At 32.2% G+C, this 27,237-nt stretch overlaps 4 protein-coding genes across 5 annotated transcripts; 3 read left to right on the forward strand and 1 right to left on the reverse strand.

Moving 5' to 3' along the window:
- The first annotated feature begins 397 nt into the window (after positions 1 to 397).
- LOC113403452 (pre-mRNA-processing-splicing factor 8) lies at positions 398 to 16,627 on the forward strand. The gene is made up of 35 exons (XM_026644000.2): positions 398 to 563; positions 670 to 871; positions 2,814 to 3,702; positions 3,783 to 4,033; positions 4,168 to 4,330; positions 4,699 to 4,916; positions 5,050 to 5,276; positions 5,479 to 5,623; positions 5,707 to 5,888; positions 6,226 to 6,432; positions 6,606 to 6,896; positions 7,003 to 7,195; positions 7,709 to 7,896; positions 8,240 to 8,478; positions 8,696 to 8,842; positions 9,154 to 9,304; positions 9,687 to 9,894; positions 10,111 to 10,316; positions 10,605 to 10,795; positions 11,153 to 11,288; positions 11,407 to 11,576; positions 11,668 to 11,815; positions 12,071 to 12,199; positions 12,381 to 12,541; positions 12,702 to 12,893; positions 13,042 to 13,236; positions 13,386 to 13,557; positions 13,712 to 13,825; positions 13,977 to 14,150; positions 14,385 to 14,578; positions 14,867 to 15,082; positions 15,325 to 15,490; positions 15,594 to 15,797; positions 15,936 to 16,215; positions 16,317 to 16,627. Exons 2-35 carry the CDS (start codon positions 685 to 687, stop codon positions 16,475 to 16,477), a joined length of 7,095 nt encoding a protein of 2,364 aa, XP_026499785.1. The 5' UTR covers positions 398 to 563; positions 670 to 684; the 3' UTR covers positions 16,478 to 16,627.
- A 1,607-nt stretch (positions 16,628 to 18,234) lies between these two features.
- LOC113403460 (uncharacterized) lies at positions 18,235 to 18,929 on the forward strand. Its single transcript, XM_026644012.2, has one exon. The coding sequence runs from the start codon at positions 18,383 to 18,385 to the stop codon at positions 18,800 to 18,802; it is 420 nt and encodes a 139-aa protein (XP_026499797.1). The 5' UTR covers positions 18,235 to 18,382; the 3' UTR covers positions 18,803 to 18,929.
- Positions 18,930 to 19,119: 190 nt separating this feature from the next.
- On the reverse strand, positions 19,120 to 26,714 carry LOC113403454 (dynein regulatory complex subunit 2). Its single transcript, XM_026644003.2, has 9 exons — positions 26,569 to 26,714; positions 26,252 to 26,365; positions 25,648 to 25,786; positions 25,061 to 25,284; positions 22,216 to 22,413; positions 21,858 to 22,052; positions 20,967 to 21,119; positions 19,522 to 19,754; positions 19,120 to 19,258 (listed from the first exon to the last, which is right to left on the reverse strand). The coding sequence occupies exons 1-9, from the start codon at positions 26,701 to 26,703 to the stop codon at positions 19,126 to 19,128; spliced, it is 1,524 nt and encodes a 507-aa protein (XP_026499788.2). The 5' UTR covers positions 26,704 to 26,714; the 3' UTR covers positions 19,120 to 19,125.
- On the forward strand, positions 23,248 to 24,993 carry LOC113403457 (general odorant-binding protein 71). 2 transcript variants are annotated; one of them, XM_064216701.1, is made up of 5 exons: positions 23,248 to 23,383; positions 23,522 to 23,999; positions 24,117 to 24,328; positions 24,400 to 24,526; positions 24,870 to 24,993. In XM_064216701.1, the coding sequence occupies exons 1-5, from the start codon at positions 23,306 to 23,308 to the stop codon at positions 24,980 to 24,982; spliced, it is 1,008 nt and encodes a 335-aa protein (XP_064072771.1). In that variant the 5' UTR covers positions 23,248 to 23,305; the 3' UTR covers positions 24,983 to 24,993. The 2 variants fall into 2 exon arrangements, with proteins under 2 accessions (XP_064072771.1, XP_026499791.2); XM_026644006.2 differs by having other exon boundaries at positions 23,522 to 23,989; positions 24,098 to 24,328.
- Positions 26,715 to 27,237: the final 523 nt, after the last annotated feature.

Below are 27,237 nucleotides of genomic sequence, written 5' to 3' on the forward strand. Positions count from 1 at the left end.
AAACTTGTTAAATATATATAAATGTAAAAATATAAAAAATAAAAACATACCTGAATTTAGTAGAAATTATACCATAGATATACTGATACTATCAGATGAACTACCGATATTTTTGTTTTACAATAAATAACAGTTTAAAAAACAATAATGAAAAAGGGGATATATTATATTACTAATAAAAAAATCAGTTAGATCAAAGTTTGATTTCCAGTTTTTTTTATTTTCTAATCAAGCGTACAATCTATCCTTATATAATTCTATTCTTGTATATAAATAAGCATCAAATATTTTTGTCTTATTCTGGAGGAAAATCTTTGGCTGTCTTATCTATGGTACAAATATTAATCCATAATTCCATAGTTAGTTCATACAAGTGCGGGAAAACGTTGGCAACATTGATGCGTAGTAAGAAATTTTTATACTCTTTGGCGTATTCTAAAGCAAATGGCCGCCGGCTGAAATATTCGCTTTCATATTAATTGCGTTAGATGCTATTTAAATTTTTATCAATGTATTTTTGTGACTTGGATAGATGAACTAAACATTTCGATAGGAAGTTAAAAGTGAGTAATCTTTGATAAATTTGTTATGACTAATGGTTACCGGTAAATATTGTTTATAGTTGTGTTGAGTTCGTGAATTTGTATAGCGTCCACGTGTATTTTTTAGAAAAAAGGCGCAGCGATGTCGCTGCCGCCCTATCTTTTGGGGCCCAACCCCTGGGCCACCATGATGGCCCAGCAGCAGTTAGCGGCGGCGCAGCAAGCAGCATTGCAGGCTCACGCCGCCGCTGCTGCAGCTGCGCCACCGGTCCCCCCAGCTCAACCTCCTAAACCGCATCACATTCCGGAGGAAAAGATCAAAGAAAAAGGTAAAGCTTAACGATTGTGTAATTTTTAACGTTTTCTAACAGTTATAACAATACTTAATTACAGATACCTAAAGTAATGCGTACATCATACTATTTTGTATGTATAGTGCAAAAAAATATTCGATGTTTATTAAGGTTTAATAACTTATTTTGCTCCTAGAAAGATTGTGGTTTTCGACGTTTATCATATGGGGCACATTAAATACGCAAATGCATTGTTGCATTTTAATAGTTACAATGGCATGATTGGGCTTCAACATTGCAATAAAATATACACCATGCACTGTTCATTGTTTAATCTATATTATCAACTTCTTTTTTACTTACCAACTGACAGATATACCGTAAAACTTAAATAAACTATTAAATTAATTTATATATAATAGAACAGTTCGTAATTTTTTAAGTAAGAATCATTACTTTTTCTTAAAAATAACATGCCATCCTTATAGGTACCACAAAAAATAACCTACATTCTTAATTTGGTTACTGTTAGATGAATTTGATACAAGAGCCTGGTTTCTCTCATATTTTACTTAAGTTTCCATACTTGAAATATTGATTACAATGAGATAAACATCTGTACCAATACTACACTCAGAAAATGTGGGTAATGGTTTTTTTTTAAATGAAAAACAATTTAAGGTTAAGTTTTGGCTATAATATTACACCTGCCCAAATCATCCCCATGCACAGCATATTTATTCATAGAGTAAGTACTCTAACCTAGGCTTAATTTAATTTTCTATAACCAGAAGATATCTTTGTCTAAAGAGTTCTCTTTTCTTATTCCTAAATATTATAAATGTAAGTATTCATTTATGTTTCTCAAGAGTTTAAACATGCCCTTCATTATCAATATATAAAAAACTATACAATGTTTGAAAATTATCTTATGACATCTTATATGCATTTTTTTGTTTATGTGATTAATGTGCAGTAAAAGTAAGATCTGAATAGTTTTGTTAATGTTCAAAATCCCTTTTTTTTTGCGAATCCATAGTGATTATTATAGATTATTCAAGCAATCGACAAATGATATATAATTGCTGTCCAATTTTTGTTTATTTTTCTCCTCTTATGGTTGAAATAGAGTATAGGTTGTACAATTTAAACTAAGGGTAGAAAATTTACTGTTATATTTTATTTATATTAGTTTTGTGGTTTGTGCAGGCTATCTAAGTTACTTCCCACTCTATCCTCTATATTTTATTCTATGTCAATATATTATATTTTTTTATCTCTGTTTAATGGTGAGTGAATAAGCAAAAGGAACATAATATCTTAGATCTGGTGGTTGGCCTCAAATTGCTGGTGTTGGAAGTAAAATATATTTATTACAATGTCTACAGGTGGTTGTGACCACTTACAATCAGAAAGACGTCATTGTTTGTCACTATCCCAAAACATATTTTAGTATGTTGATCGGATATTTCTTAATAGTAATTTAAATTAAATTGCTTGTTATGTATCCCCATGGCCCAAAATTTCACCATTTAAAGCTGTATGACTGAAATTAATTTCTGTGGGGTAAATTAACACTTGCAATAGATATAAGTTTTCATTTAAGTGTTAGTGTAAATTGCTGTTATTGCAAACAAACAAAGCATTTGACAAACCCCATAGATATACCAAACTATAATTTACAGGTTCAATATTTTCTAAGTATAAAAATGTGAGAAATATAAAAGTGAGCAACACCTTGTGAAATTTCATAACAATATTTATATTGATAAGAATATGCATTATTAATTTATTTTAAAAGAAGAATACCTGCTGGATTTTCGGGTTTATTAATATTTGGAGTCATTTGAATGTGCAGTGATATTCTTTTTGGCATTTTTTTACGTAATTGAATACTACTCTAGTACTAAGTACTTTTAAAATTACACTACATATATATGTATTTATACATTTTGTATATTATATTTATTTTCTACAGCTCAAAAATGGCATCAACTTCAAACAAAGCGTTTTGCGGACAAACGAAAATTTGGATTCGTCGATGCCCAAAAAGAAGACATGCCACCTGAACACATACGTAAAATTATTCGGGATCACGGCGATATGACTAGTCGCAAATATCGGCATGACAAACGGGTGTATCTCGGGGCTTTAAAATATATGCCACATGCTGTCATGAAACTGTTAGAAAATATGCCTATGCCCTGGGAACAAATCAGAGATGTGAAAGTTCTGTACCACATAACTGGTGCTATCACATTCGTCAATGAAATTCCATGGGTTGTTGAGCCAGTTTATATAGCGCAGTGGGGAACAATGTGGATCATGATGCGTAGAGAAAAACGTGATCGTCGTCATTTCAAACGCATGAGATTTCCGCCGTTTGATGATGAAGAACCTCCTTTAGACTATGCTGATAACATTTTGGATGTTGAGCCCCTGGAACCAATTCAGATTGAATTAGATCCCGAAGAAGACGCAGCTGTTGCTAATTGGTTTTATGATCATAAACCTCTGTTAGGTACAAGACATGTGAATGGATCAACATACAGGAAATGGAACTTGTCATTACCACAAATGGCGACTCTATACCGACTTGCTAATCAACTACTTACTGACTTGGTTGATGATAATTATTTCTACCTATTTGATTCTAAGAGTTTCTTCACTGCAAAAGCCTTAAATATGGCAATACCTGGTGGGCCAAAATTTGAGCCACTTGTAAAGGATAATTCAGCTGGTGATGAAGATTGGAATGAGTTTAATGACATTAACAAGATTATTATTCGTCAGCCAATTAGAACAGAATACAGAATTGCATTTCCATATTTGTATAACAATCTGCCACATTTTGTACAACTCTCTTGGTAAGCATCAAAGTTTATTGTAGTAAAAATTGATTCAAATTAACAATGGAGGCTATAATTTGTATCATTCTGACTAACAGGTATCATACTCCAAATGTTGTATACATTAAGACTGAAGATCCAGATTTACCAGCATTTTACTTTGATCCTCTGATCAATCCAATCTCTCATCGGCACACAGTAAAATCTTTAGATCCTGTGCCTGAGGAAGAAGATTTCTTGTTACCAGAAGATGTTTCCCCATTCTTACAAGAGACGGCGTTGTACACTGACAATACTGCAAACGGCATTGCACTTTTGTGGGCTCCTAGACCTTTTAACATGAGATCAGGTAAATATCACTTAGTATTGCTCTATAGCTACAATATTTATTGATTTGAATCCTTTTATGGATCTTTATTATTCATTTATTTGTATTAAGATACCTTGGTTTTACGACTTGTATAATACAGTATTATTTATTAGGACGAAGTCGTCGCGCTATCGACGTTCCACTAGTGAAGACCTGGTATAAAGAGCATTGTCCTCCCGGCCAACCCGTAAAAGTCCGCGTGTCTTATCAGAAACTGCTGAAGTACTATGTGCTAAATGCACTCAAACATCGACCACCGAAACCTCAAAAAAAGAGGTAAATGTACAACTATTTTTAATGCATGACAGTTAAACGTAAATTAGCCTAAAATAATTGATTTTAATACTTATTTTCTTTCTTCTTCCCAGTATTTTCTTCTCCATTTATTTCAAAGCTTCTCATTACAATTCTTAGGCCAATAGAATCAATAAAGTATCAACTACTACTCTACCCCTGGCGGGTTCGCTCTTTGTAATTGTTTGTTCTTACTACTTACACAGGATTTTGGAACTAATTGATGCAGACTACAAGTTTTTAAATAATTTGTTTAAATATAGCAGATGTTTTACTTATCTTCTCAAAAATATATTTACGTACTATCTTCGGAAGATTTGTTTCATATATTAATTGTATTTTTTGCTTAGATATCTATTCCGTTCCTTCAAATCGACGAAGTTTTTCCAAACAACGACCCTTGACTGGGTAGAGGCTGGTCTCCAAGTTTGCAGACAGGGCTATAACATGCTGAATCTGCTTATTCACCGAAAGAATCTTAATTACTTACATCTCGACTATAACTTCAATCTGAAGCCGGTTAAAACACTCACAACTAAAGAGAGAAAGAAGTCGCGATTCGGAAATGGTAAATATTATCAATTTAGTACTATATATACATATTTAATGAAATGCCACTTGAGCTGATGCTATATATTTTATACTTTTAACTAATGACGTAGTTAGGTAATTTTATTTTTAATTTTTTTATAATTTTTTAGCATTCCATTTGTGTCGTGAAATTCTTCGCCTCACTAAATTAATAGTGGACTCCCACGTGCAATACCGACTTAACAATGTTGACTCCTTCCAACTGGCCGACGGGTTGCAATACATATTCGCACATGTCGGTCAATTAACTGGCATGTACAGATATAAATACAAATTGATGAGACAAATACGAATGTGCAAAGATTTGAAGCATCTTGTCTATTATAGATTTAATACGGTAAGGGATTATTTTCTATATTACATTTATATTTTTGGTAAATTATTATAAAATGGTATAATATAAATAAAATATGCTATATAAATTATACATTCGGTAAGATAAAAGAAAATACCCATAAACTTAAATAAATTAAATCTTTAGTATGTTTAATAAGTTAAAGTTAAATAATTTTGTATAACATATATTTTAATCTTCGTAGGGCCCTGTATCAAAAGGTCCTGGTTGTGGATTTTGGGCCCCAGGTTGGCGCGTATGGCTGTTCTTCATGCGCGGTATTACGCCGCTTCTAGAGCGCTGGCTCGGAAACTTGCTATCCAGGCAGTTCGAGGGACGACATTCCAAAGGTCCATAGATTCATCTTTATTTTCGCATATTTGACATTATTTTTCAAAATATTAGTAATGAAATAAATATATTTGTATCCTAGGTGTTGCTAAGACTGTGACTAAACAGCGCGTCGAATCCCACTTCGACTTGGAGCTGCGTGCATCCGTAATGCACGATATCGTTGATATGATGCCTGAAGGTATCAAACAAAACAAAGCTAGAACAATCTTGCAACATTTGTCAGAGGCCTGGAGGTGCTGGAAAGCTAATATCCCATGGAAGGCAAGTTAATTTTATTATTGTACCTAAAAGGTTTATTTAATCACACAGTCTATTTGTAATTTAACCTATTTATCTAACAATTTTATACATCTATTAAAAATTAGAAATATGGAGTATAAATATGTAAAAGTTTAAATAGTATATACTTTATAAATATTTAAAAAAAAAACATGAAAAATATATTAATCATAAAAAAATTATGCAAAAAGCACTAAGTATTTGTATTAGAGTGTTATAGATAAACCTTACTGCAATTACATATCATGCCCTAGAATTCTGCAATGATTTTGTCTGTATTTTTCTAGTGATAGATATAAGTTTCTTTTTTTATATTTAGGTGCCAGGACTTCCAACACCAATAGAAAACATGATTCTTCGTTACGTGAAGATGAAAGCCGATTGGTGGACTAACACTGCGCACTACAATCGTGAACGTATCCGACGTGGTGCTACAGTTGATAAGACTGTGTGTAAGAAGAACCTGGGTCGTCTTACAAGACTGTATCTCAAAGCAGAACAAGAAAGGCAGCACAACTACCTGAAGGTAAATATTTATTATTGTTATATTCGAGTCAAAAGGTCCTTTTGATAAATTTTCTAGTTTTCGTCAAAGTAAAATAATGGTTAAATTAGTTTGGTTGCAACTCATTGTTTAGTCGTGGTGATTATCCTGTATGCGAATAACGTTATGTGAATAAAATTGTTTAATTTCTACAGGATGGTCCCTATATCTCGCCTGAAGAAGCCGTAGCAATCTACACAACAACTGTCCACTGGCTTGAGTCTCGACGTTTCGCGCCCATTCCTTTCCCACCGCTATCGTACAAGCATGACACAAAGCTGCTCATCCTTGCTTTGGAACGGCTAAAGGAGGCCTATAGTGTCAAATCAAGACTCAATCAGAGTCAGAGAGAAGAGCTAGGTCTTATAGAACAAGCCTATGATAACCCCCACGAAGCTCTCTCCAGAATCAAACGTCACTTGCTTACACAAAGAACTTTTAGAGAAGTAAGTAATATGAATATTTATTTTAATATAATTACATGAAATTAAACACAGTTAATTTAAAAATATCATTGCGAAAGGATACGAGATTTATTTATGTAACTTTTAGGTTGGTATAGAATTCATGGACTTATACTCGCACCTGGTGCCAGTTTACGACGTGGAGCCTCTGGAGAAGATAACGGATGCGTATCTTGACCAGTATTTATGGTACGAAGCGGATAAGCGTCGTTTACTGCCGCCTTGGGTGAAGCCGGCCGATACCGAGCCCTCGCCGCTGCTCGTATACAAATGGTGCCAGGGTATGTATGATATAATATATTGTCTGAGAGACAATATATTCGTTGTTAAAGTAAATATTTAAAAGTAGTTAAAAAACCTTATTTTATTATGTTGCATGGTAAAGTAATTGCTTTTGAGATTCGGTAAACAAATTTAAAAGAAGATACTTGAAAAAAGAAGACATGCAATTGCCCAATGTGTGCGTTGTAGCAAAGGAGATCAATGGTTGTACCATCCCCTTGTTACAAACCTCACTTTGGTTGATTGTACATCTACCTTGAAAAATGAAGATCCACAGCAAAACTAAAGAGTAATGAAGCAGTGAGCATAAATTTAATAAATAGATACAACTTTAATCAATCTATCTCTTATTGACCATCAACAAACTTTCACTATGTAATTTCACAAAACGAAACATGAACTAAATTGATTTTTTTGTTAATATGATTCAATATTTTCTTATTTTATTAAAATAAAAAAATACATGACAAAAAGCAAATTAAAGTTAATATTTAAGCCTTATGTTTGTTCAGGTATCAATAACTTACAAGACGTATGGGAAGTCGGCGAAGGCGAGTGTAATGTACTGCTAGAATCCCGCTTTGAAAAGTTGTATGAGAAAATTGATTTGACGCTACTTAATCGTCTCCTGCGTTTGATCGTGGATCACAATATTGCTGACTACATGACGGCTAAAAATAATGTTGTTATTAATTACAAGGTATTTCCCTTAACATATTTCCTTTTTTCTAAATAACTCATAATTTTATAATGGTGTTTACTACTATGGTAAAGAAATAAAATATATGATATATTAAAATAATTAAATACTTAGATAACAATAAACACATTTATATATATTTTATTCTATGTGATGAATCGCGTAGGGGTCCTGAAACCAGAGAATCCCTGTGCTCTCGGGGGCGGTTGATGACTGTAGGCCTTGCCGATCGCATCGCACTACAGCATCCATCGTCTGATATTACGCTTCTGATAATAATCAGAACAATTTACTATACAGAACAAGTAAAAAAGCAGGATATTAATATGTTCTTATTTTGCAGGATATGAATCACACAAATTCTTATGGCATCATTCGTGGTCTCCAATTTGCATCATTCATAGTTCAATACTATGGCTTAGTCCTTGACTTGCTCGTACTGGGTCTCCAGAGGGCTAGTGAGATGGCAGGTCCACCACAATTACCCAATGACTTCCTCTCGTACCAAGACAGAGCAGCAGAAGGGGCTCATCCTATTCGCCTTTATTGTAGATACATAGATCGGATTCATATATTCTTCAGGTAATAACAACAAGATATATGTCATATTCGTCATTAAATTTAATGTTGGGAAAATAATTAACTACCAAAATAAACATACATATAAGTGAATAAGGTCTATAGAAAATGTTAACAGTGATAAAACTCATAATACCCGAGCGACTATAAGCCATGGCTAATGCTAGTAAGTAAGATGTACATAAATTTTCTATAAATAAATAATATGGTCTATTTATAGATTTACTGCAGAAGAGGCTCGTGATCTTATCCAGCGGTATCTCACTGAGCACCCTGACCCAAATAATGAGAACATTGTCGGATACAACAACAAGAAATGCTGGCCGCGAGATGCGAGGATGCGTTTGATGAAGCATGATGTTAACTTGTATGTACTTTTACTAATTTTAACAAACATTGATTAAACTACTTAAGCAACTAAATTTTAAATGTTATTTTTGCCTTAGATATTAGAGTAGATTTAACATTACTTATAATTATGCATGATATTGTCGTAAAATATTACTAGTTAAACTATAGTTAGCATATTATTCTACATAAGCCAAAACAAATTAATTCAAATGTTTCAGTATAGATAATTACATACGGAAATTAAATTAAAGCAAATATGTACATATATATTTCTTAAACTGTAATATTAAGTTAAATGTGTAACTAAAATCAAAAACTATGTATCAGGGGTCGTGCAGTTTTCTGGGATATCAAGAACCGCTTACCAAGATCTGTGACTACTATTCAGTGGGAGAACAGCTTTGTATCAGTCTACTCTAAAGACAATCCTAACTTGTTGTTTAACATGGCTGGATTTGAATGCAGAATATTGCCCAAAGTGAGTTTACTTATAATTATAAATAATTAATAGGCTAAAAATTAGCTTATACCAATAATACTAATGCAAAAATAAATCTTAAGAAAAAAAAAAAAATTTAATAGTCCTTTATGGAAACATGTCTTTTAGACATGATAATCTCGCCGTTTATGATATTATTATTTATAAATAAAAATAAAACCTTATAACAATTGCATAAATATTTTGTTTTTAAATGTAAGGAAAACTTTTTATCATTTTATTTAAATAGTGATAGACTTTTCATAAAAAATTAGTTAAATATTTTTATGAATGTACCATAATGACTCTTATTAATAAATAAAAAAATCAGTATTATAAAATTCGTTATTGTATCCATATTTTAACATAAATATATCTATAGTGCCGTAGTCAACACGAGGAGCTGTCACACCGTGATGGTGTATGGAATCTGCAGAATGAAGTGACTAAGGAGCGTACAGCTCAATGTTACCTGCGCGTTGATGACGAGTCACTCGCTAGGTTCCATAACCGTGTGCGACAGATTTTGATGGCGTCAGGTTCCACGACATTCACAAAGATCGTTAATAAGTGGAATACTGCCCTAATTGGTGAGCCTTTGTTTAAATATTTCTATGACCTACAAACAGATTTTGATGAGTTTATTGGATTATTATTTTAACTTTAGGCTGTTTGTATGTATGACATTTACAATACTAAAATTATATTCTATATAATCTTATGTTTGATTATATTGTTATAACAAAAATAGTGGGCTGATTTTCTTTTTAATAATAAATTGTTACTTAACAAATGTGTTTTTCTAGGTTTAATGACATACTTCCGTGAAGCCGTCGTCAACACACAGGAGCTATTAGATCTTCTCGTAAAATGCGAGAATAAAATTCAGACTCGTATAAAAATCGGTCTTAATTCGAAAATGCCCTCTCGTTTCCCGCCTGTTGTGTTTTACACTCCAAAAGAATTGGGCGGACTTGGGATGTTATCAATGGGGCATGTTCTAATTCCACAGGTGAGAAATAATTATTACAGGTGGAAACTTTTAAATTAATTTATAAAAGTTCGTTTGTATCAATAAATATTTAAACTTTTTCATATTATTACTATAATATTTATTTTTACATTTATTCATGTGATTATTATATAATATCATATTAATTTAAAATTAAAACATTTAAAAAAATTCTCATATATTGCAAAGACTAATTACTATAACTCATTTTCACCAGTTAGGTTAATTTTAGTTGTATTTTTAATGCCCAATATTAAATGTCAGATTTGAAATATATTCTCTTTGCAGTCTGATCTCCGTTGGTCAAAACAAACAGATGTAGGTATCACTCACTTTAGATCAGGAATGTCACATGATGAAGACCAGCTTATTCCTAACTTATATCGCTACATCCAGCCTTGGGAGGCTGAATTCGTTGACTCACAGAGAGTATGGGCAGAGTATGCTTTGAAGAGACAAGAGGCTAATGCCCAAAACAGGTTTGTCTTATAAAAATCAGTATTTTTTTAATGTATTTGTGTTATAATAGCAATAATGCAAATTAACAAACAGATGACAAAAGGCAGATTACAAATGTACTTAAATGAAAGACGTATGTTAGCACATTAAATGTTTATTTTCTTATAAACATACTTGATGTGATGAATCGCGTAGGGGTCCTGAAACCAGAGAATCCCTGTGCTCTGGGGGCGGTTGATGTCTGTAGACTTTGCTGATCGCATTGCACTACAGCATCTATCGTCTGAGACTACGCTTCTGATCAAATTGTCATTCATTCGTTATAATTATTTTTTTTTATTTATTATTTACTAATAATAGCTGAAATGTTATTGTAGACGATTGACATTGGAAGATTTAGAAGACTCATGGGATCGCGGTATTCCAAGAATCAATACATTGTTCCAAAAGGACCGGCACACCCTAGCTTACGACAAAGGATGGCGCATTAGGACAGAGTTCAAACAATATCAGGTAATAATGTTTTGCTTGTTTTGTGATACCGTAAATTTAGAGCAGGATAAGACATTACTTATTTTATATGAATGTTTATGTTTGCAATCACTTATTTTCTATTAAAAATGTATTACAGGTTCTCAAACAGAATCCGTTCTGGTGGACGCATCAACGACACGATGGCAAACTGTGGAACTTGAACAATTACCGTACAGATATGATCCAGGCACTTGGTGGTGTTGAAGGCATTCTGGAACATACACTATTCAAGGGAACCTACTTCCCAACCTGGGAGGGTTTGTTCTGGTAAGAGTGCGATGTTACCTATAAAGTGGTATTTTTTCAGAGGCTTATTTGATAATCGATTTTTTTATTGATGACAATTGTTTTTTTTTAGGGAGAAGGCTTCTGGTTTCGAAGAGTCAATGAAATACAAGAAGTTGACTAATGCACAGAGATCTGGTTTGAATCAAATTCCTAATCGACGTTTTACATTGTGGTGGTCACCCACCATAAACAGAGCCAATGTTTATGTGGGCTTCCAGGTACAGTAAAATAATTTTAATTCTGTTAAACTGATGACAAAAAATAAACTCTAATAAAACATTTATTGATTGTAATGAAATATAACACATTATGACTCATTGGTTATGATATTAATGTTATTTGGTTGTAGATTACTCGATTTTAATAAAATACATATTCCATGAAAAAAAAAACAGTATTATAATGTATCACAAGATTTTTTTAATTTAAATTTTATTACTTAATTAAATTTCAAATTAAAAATTTTTTTGTAGGTACAACTGGATTTAACAGGTATATTCATGCACGGTAAGATCCCAACATTGAAGATTTCTCTCATCCAAATCTTCAGAGCTCACTTGTGGCAGAAAGTCCACGAGTCCATTGTTATGGACCTGTGTCAGGTAATCAAAATATTTACAAACCTTTTTCAGTTTCAGGCTTCAGGTTCAGACTTGTGGATATTCATAAAATTTTTCGATAGATATTAAATGATATACTTCAAAATGCCAAGTACAAAAATAATTGTATGGATAATCACATTTTGCAACACAAGTATCACATTCAATTTTTTTTTTAACACAGGTGTTTGATCAAGAACTTGATGCTCTGGAGATAGAAACAGTGCAAAAAGAGACAATTCATCCTCGAAAATCTTACAAAATGAACTCATCATGTGCTGATATTCTTTTGTTCTCGGCCTATAAGTGGAATGTATCTCGTCCATCATTACTTGCTGATACAAAGTATGTACATCTTTACATATTGTATATTATAGTGATTAAAGGTTGAAGCCCATTTACCACTTAATATTTTAAATAAATTATTAAAATTCTTTTTAAATTATGGATATATTCAAATTAACCTAATTTTGAAAATGTTTCACATTTAATTTTTTTATTTTAGGGACACAATGGACAATACAACAACCCAGAAGTACTGGTTGGATATACAACTTCGTTGGGGAGATTACGACTCGCACGACGTCGAGCGATATGCTCGAGCTAAGTTCCTAGACTACACCACAGATAATATGTCCATCTATCCATCACCTACCGGTCTCCTGATTGCAATTGATCTCGCCTACAATTTGCACAGGTAAGATGCTTTAATATAGAATTTGTGATGTGAAAAAGAACTATTTATAGATGATAGAATTATATTCAAAGAAAGCCTATATTTGCTATATATTACTTAACATAAATCTATAAACCATATTTCATCTATATTTTTTGTTAACAAATAGTGCATATGGTAATTGGTTCCCTGGCTGCAAGCCGCTCATCCAGCAAGCAATGGCCAAAATAATGAAGGCCAATCCTGCGTTATATGTACTGCGTGAGCGTATCCGCAAAGCACTTCAGCTGTATTCGTCTGAACCCACAGAACCATACCTCTCCAGTCAGAACTATGGAGAACTGTTTTCCAATCAAATTATTTGGTATGTATTTATATTTTAAACTGTAATAATAAAAGACTAAAAATTAATGTAAAAATTCAAACAAGTCTATCTAGGCTTAATGTTAATCATCAAGACATCATTTAACAAAAGATGAGAACTTATAAATGTCTTTGTTATTTTTTTTTTAGGTTCGTAGATGACACTAATGTATACCGTGTCACAATACACAAAACTTTCGAGGGTAACTTGACTACGAAACCCATTAATGGAGCAATCTTCATCTTCAATCCACGCACTGGTCAACTCTTCCTCAAGATCATTCACACCAGTGTGTGGGCTGGTCAAAAACGTCTTGGGCAGGTAAAATGAGAAATATATAAATATTATATGTAACATCCTTTATTTTGGATTGTAGTTAGATAATTGATATTACAGAAAGGTTGAATTTAATATCTCTATACTCAGTAATGTTTTGAATTTGTTCATTGTTAATAAATTTTTTTATTATATATAGCTCGCGAAATGGAAGACCGCTGAGGAAGTGGCTGCTTTGATTCGTTCATTACCAGTAGAAGAGCAGCCTAAGCAAATTATTGTTACAAGAAAAGGAATGTTGGATCCTCTTGAGGTAATTATTCATCCATTTTTTATTTTCTATGAGACCAGATTGTTATAGTTACTATGCATACTTGTATCCTGAATTAGAAGAGAGAGATGTTTTTTTTTTCTAATATATTATTTCAATGTATAAAATTAATTTACTCAATAATTTATTTTAGGTGCACTTGCTTGATTTCCCGAACATCGTGATTAAGGGCTCAGAACTGCAATTGCCATTCCAAGCTTGTCTCAAAGTGGAGAAGTTTGGAGATCTTATCCTAAAGGCGACTGAACCACAGATGGTACTGTTCAACCTGTATGATGACTGGCTCAAGACTATATCATCTTACACAGTAAGTATTGTGTAATTTGGTTTTATAAAACCTATGGCAAAACCTTCTAAATTACTTGAATTGTTTTGTTTTATTGTATATAATAATTATTTTACACAATCAGAGATGTTAAGAAAGTTCTTATGTTTTTGTGTATCAAATTATCTGGATCCTAAATGTTCATGATCATAGTATAATCTATGTTTAGTAAAACGAATGTTGCTTAACTTTTAGTAATTAGAACTTTTTTCCTAGGCCTTCAGCAGATTGATATTAATATTGCGTGCGCTGCACGTTAACACAGAAAGAACTAAGGTTCTCTTAAAGCCAGACAAAACAACACTAACAGAACAACATCATATTTGGCCGACTTTATCTGATGATGACTGGATCAAGGTGGAAGTTCAGCTCAAGGATCTTATCCTAGCCGATTACGGAAAGAAAAACAAGTAAGTTCTATTTATTGAAAATAATCGTTTTTGTGTGGTGTACATTATAGATATATAAGTGTTTTGAGTTGGCCCTAACAATTTTGTTACAAATATTTGCAGTACTTTATAATGCAATTAACTTATTTCATTAAAGCGAAATATTTATTTAATATTTGTTTTGTTACATTCTTCAAACATATACGAAAATGTAATAGTGGGTGTAAATAAATGGTATTATAAAAGTTCATTTTAAAATTCATAAATACTGTGCAGTACTGTAATTTTTTTTATGTTTTTTTATAACAGCGTCAATGTGGCTTCACTAACTCAGTCTGAGATTCGAGATATAATACTCGGAATGGAGATTTCGGCGCCATCAGCCCAGAGACAACAGATAGCTGAGATCGAGAAACAGAGCAAAGAGCAGAGTCAACTTACGGCCACAACCACACGTACCGTCAACAAACATGGTGACGAAATCATCACTTCAACCACAAGCAACTATGAATCACAGACATTCAGGTAATTCAATTGTGTGATCAATTTTTTAATTGTGTATCTCTGTTAAGTTTTGCCGCTTTTATTAATCGCTACACAAATGTCTCACCACTGACCTCATAATAAATAACTATATTAAAGGTTGAGGAGTGATGGCGACATAAAATAATGTTTCCAATATATTTATAATAGGACTCTAATATTTATATATGAAATTGAAATTTCATGACATAATTAAAGGAACATATGTTTTTATTTTTATATAGTTCGAAAACTGAATGGCGTGTTCGAGCGATTTCCGCAACTAATCTCCATCTGCGTACGAATCATATCTACGTCAGCTCCGACGATATCAAGGAGAGTGGTTACACATACATACTACCAAAGAATTTGCTCAAGAAGTTCGTCACCATTTCAGATTTGCGAGCACAGGTACAATGCGCCTTGCATTATACATACTTAATATTTATGCTCTTTTAAATCTTCATAATATCAGAAGAATATGTTTATCTAATTATAAAATATTTTTTTCTAGATTGCTTGCTACCTGTACGGTACTTCGCCAGCTGACAATCCCCAAGTGCGCGAAGTGCACTGTGCGGTGCTGCCACCACAGTGGGGAACGCATCAAGCGGTGCATCTCCCGCGACAACTGCCGAAGCACCCCGCGCTTGCACATCTTCAACCCCTCGGTTGGATGCACACTCAGCCCAACGAATTGCCGCAACTGTCGCCTCAGGTAAGATTTTTATATGTATTTAAGACATGATATAAAAATTAAAGTTCTACAACAAAATGTCTTCCGATATAGAATATCGCTCCTAAATTTTAATGTTACAATGATCCTCAATTTTTAATAAATTAAATCTTTTTGTAGGATATAACAACACATGCTAAAGTTATGGCAGAAAACCCGTCATGGGATGGCGAAAAAACAATTATCATAACTTGTTCGTTCACTCCTGGGTCCTGTTCACTAACTGCATATAAACTTACGCCGAGTGGATACGAGTGGGGCGCTAAGAATACGGACAGAGGGAACAACCCCAAAGGATACCTGCCTAGCCATTACGAGCGAGTCCAAATGTTACTCTCAGACCGTTTCCTTGGATACTTTATGGTCCCATCACAAGGCAGTTGGAATTACAATTTCATGGGTAAGTAGCAGCATTTCCTTAATTTTATTGGATTAAAATATTCAACATAATATTATTTAAATTATCATTTACTTAAATTATTATGTTTTCTTTGCGTTTAGGTGTTCGACACGATCCAAATATGAAATATGGAGTCCAACTCGGCAATCCACGTGAATTTTATCATGAAGTGCATCGACCGGCTCATTTTATGAACTTTGCGGCAATGGAGGATGCCACCGCTCCAACACTGGCCGCAGATAGAGAAGACCACTTTGCTTAAACAATAGATTTACAATAATTACCTTTTATTTTTAAACAGTGACAGATAACAAAATCAGTTTTTATATTTAAGAAAATGGATGTTAGTTTAGTTTACTGAATATAAGTCCTATTACTGTGTATGAAAACTGTAAATAAATAAAAAAATACATATTTTGTTTGATTTTAACAATATTAGAATATGTTTTGCAAATAAAACATCGGAAGGAAAGTCGACTTAAAGCTTATTCTTTTCTACAACCAATATATTAGAAATTATTAATTGCATTCAAGATTAAAGTTATCGTTGAATACTCTTAGTAGTCATTAAAACGAGGAACTTAAATTTCTGGTAAACCAAAAGCCAAAAAATAGGATAATTTCCGCATAGATTTATTTAGAGTTATTAGCTAGTAACGGAATATTGTTCTAATCTTGTAAAATCGCTGTTTTTAAGGTTGCCACTGTTGTGGGCACTAGACTTCTCGTATATATACAGCTTTTCTTTAACTGTCCCAAACATGCTCAATGGGATTAGAATTTAGAATCCAGGCTGCGTGCTGGCCAATTCATGGTAATCAACCACTTCGCAATGTGGTCGAACTTATGCAGCGGCGTGGGTTTGGGAATTATCTTGTGTTACAGTAAAATCTTCGCCTATTCGCCATGTAAGGTACCACGTGTGTTTCTAAAACCTTTATTATTTAGCGTCGTTCCGTCAAACCACATCTTGTCCTCTTTTACCGTTTTGACGGACCACGTCGATGAACATAAGTGCTGTTCGCCCAATCATCAAAATGCCACCAACCATACACGAACCGCCTCCAAATCTTAAACGAGCTTGTCGTGAGCTGCAGATAGCTTTGGACCATTTGTTGGTTTAAAAGTTGTGATTGCCGCTTCCTTAAGCTTCTTTTTTATTGTTCGTGCACGTTTACCTCACGCACTTCATGTAGCTGTTTGATGTTTACTGACGTGAGGAAACTATTTCGTAGCGAAGTTAAACAATAAATTGTACGAGTTCTGCCGGTATCGGTTCTCCTTTTGTACTCGACAAACTTTCGGTATACTTTAGAAACCGTAAATTTAAATTTCTAGCAATCGTTCGTTGATCCAAGGCTTCTCGCAGCAATACCACAATTTGAGTAGCTTGATCGGGCGAAGTATTCATATTTATGGATACGAAACTTTTGATCCGTTTAAAATACTAATAATCAATACTATTTTGGTTACAAATTACAATAATTTAAATCGCAAATGAAACAAAAAAAAAACAAAAATTATTAATTTAGAGATTGATTGGTACGGTTGAGATAACAAACTCAATTAAACTTTGAAGACAAATATAGTAGTAGCAATTTCCTTGTCAATCCTTAACCTAGAACAACACAAACCTTAAGAATTAATAATAAGGTAAATTAAAAATAATTGTTAGTATTCTAAACTATATATAATAAAATATGAAACTCAATTGGACTATTCACAACTTAATTTTATTACATTTTATATATTTACATAATGAATGAATGAATAAAATAGATTTAATACAAACGTCAACAAACATTTAACATTTATTGGACGAGGGACTTTAGGAGGGAGAATGTCGTAAATGGGATGAAGCAGTTTAGACATTCACACAGCGAGTGGTAAGGAACTATTATTTTTGCTATGTAGTTAAACTGAAAAGTTTAGCTTTTAAATATAACTGACAACCTCTGTTCTCTATTAACCGTTTATGTGCTCTTTGGTATAAATTGAACTTGAATATTGTTTTTGTGACTTGTCAAATGAGTAATGACAAATGTCAATTATTATCATTGCTGATTAGAATGTTACAAACAGGAAATTAACTTTTAAAATAAGCGTAGTCATCTTCATCAACAAAAACTAACTATTATTTTTTTTGTTAATATTCTTATTTGTAAATATGGGAGATCGAGACGATTTTGAAGACCAACAGTACCCAGATAACGACGAATTCATCCCGTACGTGACAGCCGGTAACTTAGCTCAGCGAAATGGCGCCAAAATTAGCCTTTGGGGAAAAGTTACAAAAGTTTCGGCCAGCGAAGGTTTTTATGTTAAAACAGTAGATGACCAGGAATTACTAATAAGATTGAAGAAACCATTGAATGAACCTTTAGAAGGCTGGTACGAAATACATGGAGTATCGCAAGGTAAAAGTGTACTTTGCGAAGAATATGTGCCATTGTCAGGTGAAATCACAAAGAATATTGATATTGAAGGTCACAAAAGCTTGGCTAAGTTGCTATCAGCACTCGACGATCCGTGGAACTTAGGTAACGAAGAATCGGAAGCTATGCTCGGCGTTACACCCATGAAATAACTGGTCTTTAAGTTGGAGTAAAATAAATACAATAAATAAAATAATATTAAAATTGTTTATTCACTTCATTTGTTATTATAATACATTAAGCAAGTTAATTATATAAATACAGTTATATGCAAAAATATCTATTTTAATTTCTTATAAGTGGATGTAAAATGCTGCGATTCAATGAAAATAATATTTATAAATACTCAATACTTGTGACACAAACTGCTCAGATAATCAGTTAAATAACAATTTATTTGACTCATTTTATATTAATTTATAAAATAATGTGATAAAATGATTTTAAAATTATATTATGAAGAGTACAATACTTTCTACCAGCAATGAACCCGAGGATATGCTCTCACACTTCCCAATTCCTTTTTTTTCTTTTCTTGTAACTTCAAACGTTGTTCATGCATTACTGCATTTGACAGAGCTCCTTCTATGCAGGTCACTGGGCGATTCCTGTTATATTTACACATATGTTAATAGTATTTACAGCTTAAATGTTACATAAGCTTAACAATAGAATATTTTGATACTATACATTTAAAATCTGCATTCATTATTACATGCTATCTTCTATTAGTTAAATTTAATTTTTATCTTCTATAAACACAAATAATAATTTTTTAATAACAATATAAGTTATAAATATAATTTAAAACCTATATAAAGTAATTTTGTAAGTTAAATGTTTGTATTTAATTTACTTTGTTTGTACTAACAATAATTTTCCATTGACTTCTATCTTTGGCTCGCTTTGGCACTTAACACTAAGAGGCCGGTTTTTTCCACCTTTAAGGGCTAATTCTGTGAGATATCTCTTGATGTATTGTTTTAGTTGAATATTTTCCTTTGCCAATTTAGCTCTTTCTGTTTTAAGGCACATTGTCTGAACCTTTACTCTGTTCATTTTCAGCAGGAATTTGTCCATTTTCTTGAATTCCTTACATTGCTCCTTTATTTAAAAAATGTTGTTAATTATTTTCACTATTCAATTATATAGAACCAATTATCAAAGTCATTGAAAGTACCAATGAAGTAAGTGTTGCTTTTGAAATCATTAGGTACTTACTTAACATTACTTTACTAAATGTAAGTAGGTAACTTCACATAATATGCTCTATACTAATATTATAAATGCGAAAGTAATTCTGTCAGTCTGTTATGCTTTCACGATTAAATTATTGAACCGATTTTAATGAAATTTGGTACGAAGCTATCATTAACCCCAGCAACGGTTTTTTTTTTATTTTAAAATAAAATTTGGGGATAAGAAGTTATCTGTAAAAGTATATGTACAAATGGGTGTGTAGGTTATTGAAAAAAACTTTCAAATAATTATAAGGGGTAGGAATAAGAGATGAAATATAGTGGGACCCCATAAAGTGTTGTCATACTTCGTTAAGATAAATATTAATAAGACTACTACTTAAGCTTTTCAGTACAAAAAACAGCAGGGTTTTTTGGAATTAAGCCCCAGCGGTGGCTAAATAGAAGGGGATTTAAAGTCAATAAAATAATTTAAATAGTGGTAAAAAACGTAAGTAAATAAGGTTTCCTTCGTTTTTAAACATATCAATTTGTACAATTATAAGTATTTAAATATAATTATTTTTACAAATCATAATCGACACGGGTCTCTTCTCATAATTCATTTAGGCCATATGTCATACTGGCCTAGTGCTAGTTGGAGATAAGAAATAACTTCTGAAAGTAGGAAGCTTTTGCTGTTTGATCCAATTTTTGTGTTGAAATCCAACAGTCTCCACAGAATGACTCACACTGCTTCCTAATCAATATACTCGTACATAAAAATAATTTCCTATTTCCCTTGATCACAATATGCGTGAACGACTGGACCGATTTCGTTAATTCTTTTTTTGTTGTGTTTGTGAGAAGGTTCAGGTGAAGGAGGTGTCAGGAGAAGGTTCTTATGAAAGAAAGAAAATTGCGAGGGAAATAAGAAAATTTAAGAATATTAACCACCATATTAAATTAATTCTAACTATAGATCCGCTCGTCATTTATATTATTTGATATATATATATATAGATTGATATATATAATTTGATATATATATAGCTGTTCGTTTAGATTCCAATCTCTCTAATCTAATGCAATCAATTACCAAAGCCCTTCGAAAACGTCATTATCAGTTATCACTTACAATCATATCATTGTCTAGTGTTTCGAAGTCAGCGGATGTTATATCGTCTTCTACATCTTCGAGGAATATGTGGTCCTTGTCTGTTTCATATTTGCCGCAAATATCAGCCAATTGTTTAATTTTTTGTAACATTGTCTCAAAATTCTCGAGGCGCTGAAAGATTGAAAGTTGATAGGAATTATTTATTATCGTCATAATTGTACATAAAACTTTTCAGAATTTTGGTTTATCATTGCTATTACAGTATTTTGATGATAATGTTTGACACCACCGATGACATAAAAAAGGATAAGTGCATCCTATTGCCTTCTTATCGTTAATTATAAAACAAGAGAACTGTAATATGTCATATTGTCAATGCAAAATCTTTTAAAGTGACGAATGTACGACTTATTATTACTTATTTATATATTTATCACATAATCAGCATATTCTGATAGGGTGGGAAAAATAAAAAGGCACCAAAAACTAAATTTAATGAATGTGGCTATAAAGCAAGAGGAAGACGTTTTATTAACACAACAAGTCTAATCAAAGATATTAAGATGTTCATATAGAAAATTAACTACTTTTAGTAACTAGCTAGACATATTCCTAATAAATATATGTGTAGACTGTGTTTGTGATTACATGGGAACGGAAACTAACTAGAAGGGTAATTGGGGATATGATTAAAGATGAATGATAGATAATGTTAGGCATATATCTTTCAGTAAAAAGTAGTAAAATTATCTATAATATAATAAATTACAATGTCTGTGATAAGATGCTATGTTAGAGTAGGGTCTACGCTGGGAGATTCTGTGGTAATAATCACAATATAGTGTACATAATAACTAAACAAGACTGAAAGATAAGGCAAGCAAAAGTTGAAGCAGAAGATTATTTTACCTTTATAGCCTCTTGACTAGCATCGACTAAAACAGACAGCATCTCGTCTTCTTTAGCCTTAGCTGTCTTTGTTTCCTTTTTCATTAGCCAGTATTTCTTCGCAAGTTCTTCCTTTTTGGTATTCATACGATTTAGCTTACAGCTCATTGTGGTTGTTGTTCTTACCCATTCTTTTTGGAGAGTCGTTAGAATTTCCTGTTTTAATTCAAATAAATTTAAAAATAGAATCGTTTTTAGAGCGGTAAAAACGATATTTGTTATTTAATAATATTTTAAGTACATTCGCAGTAATTCAATAGCTAACACCATTACGTTAAATTGCTCGTATGCCAGAAGAATTTTATACTTTAGAACTTACTGTAGCCTGTTGAATTTGTATCTCATTTCTTGCTATATCTCTTTGATAAAAATCGTCCTTCTCTCGCAGTGCGTTGTAGTGACTCATGATGGGATTGTGTTTCTCTAGATAAATGTCGTAGACTTCACGTAGTTTTGACCAGTACATATCTATCTCTAATTGCTTTGGCTTACAAAGCTGACGCATTTCTTCTTCATGCTAAAGTGTATAAAATATCAATATTTTTATCTATAAAATATATATAAATAAGAGTGTTCATGATGTTCGTTGTCACGTCTATCACTATCAAAATTGTGTAATCAAACGTGATTTAATACAAGTGAATTCGAGTGAAAACAAAAAGTACATTAAATATTTGCAAGTAGAGCTACGAGGCAAAGTTAGATAAGATACTAACAATGTATCCTATTACACATTGGCGTAATGTCAAGCTTCAAACAAGGTAATTTGGAATTGGTCACAGCTCCTCTTCCCGCAATTAATGTCAAACAAGTTCCGGCACCCATGAATCACGACAGCCGTGACGTATTTGCGTTAATTCAACTTGTACATATCAGGGTTCCTTTGATTGATATCCAAATCTGACAACACCTATATACTCCTCCTTACGTATAAGCTAATCGAATGAATTCAATGATTACTGGATTTCTTCCTCTTACCTCAGCTTAGCAATTTATATGGCTTAAAATATTTCATATATGATTACATTAGCAATGGAGAATAAATATATTCCTTAATGAAATTACTGAAAATATACGTTTTGATCTTGTTTAGACGTTGTAAAGTAATTAATTATAAATAAGTTAAGCTACAAATTACAATACGAGTGTTATATCTTTAAGCTACATTAAATGTGTAAATTCAAATTTAATATTATTATTTCTCATTCAATATTTATAAAATTTTTTTGACACGTGAGATGAATTTACCGACATTACTAGTTCATTGAAATTCATCACATTGTTTTGCTGACTCTACGAGTTAATAAAGACATTTGAAAAAATTGTACATCGAGTTAGTAGAGCGTATCTTTTTATATGTCCTATATAACCCCTCATAACACGATCCGCGCACGGACTTTACCATTATTATGACTGCAACATGCGGGAAAATGGGTCTTTGCAAGAAAAATATTTTTTTATACTTCCTGTTTATTTCAAACTGCTATGTAAGTATTATAATTTCAAATTATATAAGCAATATGTAAGTTGTTTGATAAAAAAAACAACATTAAAAAAAGTAAAATTGTAATTATAATAATATACTTAACATGATATTACTTATATAAATATTATTTGAATAACAGGCACTGAATTGCCGTTCCGAACGTCGTACAAAAGAGGACGAATTTAAAAGAGTTTTCAATAATTGTCTAAAACAACTTGAAAGAAATAGCAGTCACCGTTCTTCAGAAGATTGGAACGATCGAGAGTATAATCAAAGAAATCAATGGGATAGAGGCAACAATAACGACAACAGAGATAACAGGATGGGGAATAGAGACGGAATGGGAGAGAGAGGCAGAAATTGGAATAACAGAGATGGTGAAAATGAAAGATACGATAGAAAGCAACATAGAGAAAATGCGAATGACAACGGTTCTAATAGAATGGATGACAGATATAATCGAACGAGTGGTAGAAATAACTGGGGTAATATAAATGGAGGCGATAGTGAGAATGGTAAAGGCATAAACAGAATGATGAACAATCATGCTAGAAATGAACAAATAAGCGGACGAGATGAGTTTTTGCAGAATGAAGATTTTAGCGGAGTAAGTAGCACTAATAAATTACAATTAATTAGTCTTGGATTCGGATACTAAGATTTATTTTTTTAATGTATGTTGCTTCCTTTGTTGTTTGATTCAATATATTTTTAGGAGATGACAACAATACGACACCAAAATCACTATCCATCACAATCCTCTAGAAGATACAGAAGAGAAAAGCGAGTAGAAATGAACTCTGGGCAGAGAAGTCAATACAATCCACATTCTCAAAAATCGAATAGTGAAAGTAATCATTCTGAAAAAAGGAATTCGAGTGACAATTCCACTAAAGAGATGGAAAGAGCTTGCGTGCTGCACTGTTTTTTGGAAAATTTACATATGGTACTTCATAAATTTTATAGTTATTTCCAGTTGAATTAATTTTAACATGTTTTTTTTTTGTTTGAATTTAGACCGACGATAGTGGAATGCCCGACAGGTATCTAGTGACGCATGCTTTCATAAAAGACGAGAAAAATGAAGATTTACAAGACTTTATACAAGAATCGATTGAAGAATGTTTTCAAATATTGGATAACGGTAATTAAAATCTCATTTCAATAATGTCATTTAAATAAAACTTATCTTTGGAACAAAATATTCGATTGACATAGTTGTAAGTGAAATGATAGTTGTATAAGCTCAAACTCAACCAAAACATTAAGCTCTCTACAAAATCATAGATATTCAAATCACAATAACAATAAGTAGTCAATGCCACCAATCTAGCGGTTTAGGATATGATGCCTCCTTGTACTTGGAATGACATTTGCTTACTTATCTATAAAACCGGGATATACCAGTCTAAAATATTGCTATTAAATGGTTTCTACTACAAACTATTTAATAAGACATAACACTAAACATATCATTACCCTTTCAGAAAATGCAGAAGATAAATGCGAATTTTCTAAAAATTTATTGACTTGCTTATCAGAAAAAGGACGAGCCAACTGTGACAATTGGAATGAAAAAACGGGATTCCTCTTCGATTAATTGAACTCAAGTGTTATCTGTAAGATAATAAATAAATACATTTAAAGACCGATATAAGTGTTTGTTCTTTTCACGTACCTCAAGTCTAGAATCATTTTTCTCCGTAGCACTTTGTATCTCTTTTTCTTTCTTCAGACTCTTAAAATCTCGATCTTGAATATATGTGATTAGAGTTAACTTGAACTCGGCTCTATCTTGATTATCAGTAATGTCTATTTCTTCTTTATCCCAGTTTTCGAGAAAGTCGTTCTTTTGATGTTCATATTCGACTTGTAGTTTATCAAGTCTTTGTGAGCCTATATCTGAAAAGTAGTTTATTTTTTTGCATAATAAAATTACAATTTATTATTATAACTAATTGTAAAATTATGTCATTAGAGGTATTGTTGATAGTGCTTGATATATTTTAGATACTAGATTTTAAATAGATTGCTTTTACAGTTAAGGCTAGTATAATGTTGGTTTAAAAAAAAATCAATTAAATGTAAATAAGTTTAACTAAATTCAAATGTAATTTTTTCCTATCAGACGAAAGATTTATTTGTGTAATATTATTTCAGGTTGTTGTCTTCAGCCTTTAAATGTGTTTCTCTTATATTGAGTATATTAATAGAGGGTAATTTATCTCTATCCTTGAAGATCATAATATTGTTATACGTAATTACTAAGAAAATAGCTTAATGTTTCCGTGTGGGCCTGGAAGGCACGGCGATGTTGTTCATCCGAGTCATCGATGGCTTCCATCAACGAATTTAAAAGGCGATTTTTTCGTTCCAACAAAAAGTTGAAGCTTGTGATAAGACCCTGGGAATTGAAAGATTTATATTATTAAATCATTATGATATAGATTTCGGCCACTGTTACTGTTTTAAGGCAGACTACACAGACACAACCTTGCAAAGTCTTTTTTTTTTAATAGGTAGGTGGACTGGCCAGTGGCCCACCTGATGGTATATGGCACACCCAATCTCAGGCATTGCCGCTCTAATATATATTAAAAAAATCCTTACATTGCCAATACGCCATCCTTCTTGGGCTGGGGATTGAACTCGGGACTTCATGATCGGCAGCCTTATAAGCTACTGCACCAATGTGGTGGTTAAGTTGAATTAATAATGCTACGAATCTATGTAAACTAAGAAAGATAAGGTTTGTATGTACAATCATTGCGTTTTTTCTTTATGAGTATACAATGTGTTTCATTTCGGTATATTTCGAATTTTGCTTTTGAGTTTTTTTATTTTTCTTTTAACTTTATTTTATATTCACCTGTATGTCTGATGCCATCTGCTTGCACTTTATTTTGCGTAAAATATAACGCCATTCTTGATTTATCTTCGCTGTATTTATTCTTGCGTAGACTTCCTCTTTGTCCAATTTATTCTGTTTAAATACTTTTAATTAAGTTACAGCCGGGTTTAACTGAATTAGTTTAATGTTTTAATATTCTTACTGACTCAAATAGAGTTATTAGCATATATGTTATTATGGTTATTGAGTTATAGAATATCAAATTTTGAAAAGCATATTACATTATTAATATTTTAGGATCTAAAATTATTAATTTTAGTTTATTAGAATATTACCTTAATGAATCTAGCGACGAGTTCTCGCTTCCTGCGTCTGGCCTCCTCTTCGACGTCCGCCCGATGCTGTAGATAGCGCGCACGCTCCTCGTCCGACATGCGCGCTAACTTGTTGACTTTACCTTTCTTCGGCATTTTGCTAAATAAAACCTTTATCTAGGGAGTTTTGAATAATATATATATATTTTGTTATTATAAGTAGATTTTAGTGGTAGGGACAGAGGAAACTCAATAGACCGTATATTAATAGCAACTATATAATAAAATTAAGAAAAAAAGTATTAGTCGCTTATCTAATATTATGGCAACACTTTACAAAATATAACTAAATTCGAATGTATGAAAAAATCAAAATAACGATATAATTCTTTGCATCTATTTTATCTATATAATTAAAAGAAAAAAGAAGTATACCATTTTGTATTGTCTGAGAAACAAAAGTACTTACATGAAAATTTTATGAGTAATTTGTTTAAAATTTAGTCGCAATATTTTTCACATACTTACCTACCTAAAGGTGAAGTCGAACAAATGTTTGTCAAATAGGAGTCACTAATATTGCTCGACGAAAACCTTTTAGAAATCAAATCGTCATTGCACATTGAAAGTAAACAATATATTGAACAAACTAATACAAAGTATCATAGCAACAGAGTGGCCAGCGCACCT

Source organism: Vanessa tameamea, chromosome 13, assembly GCF_037043105.1.
Source record: "Vanessa tameamea isolate UH-Manoa-2023 chromosome 13, ilVanTame1 primary haplotype, whole genome shotgun sequence".
Lineage (NCBI taxonomy): Eukaryota > Metazoa > Arthropoda > Insecta > Lepidoptera > Nymphalidae > Vanessa > Vanessa tameamea.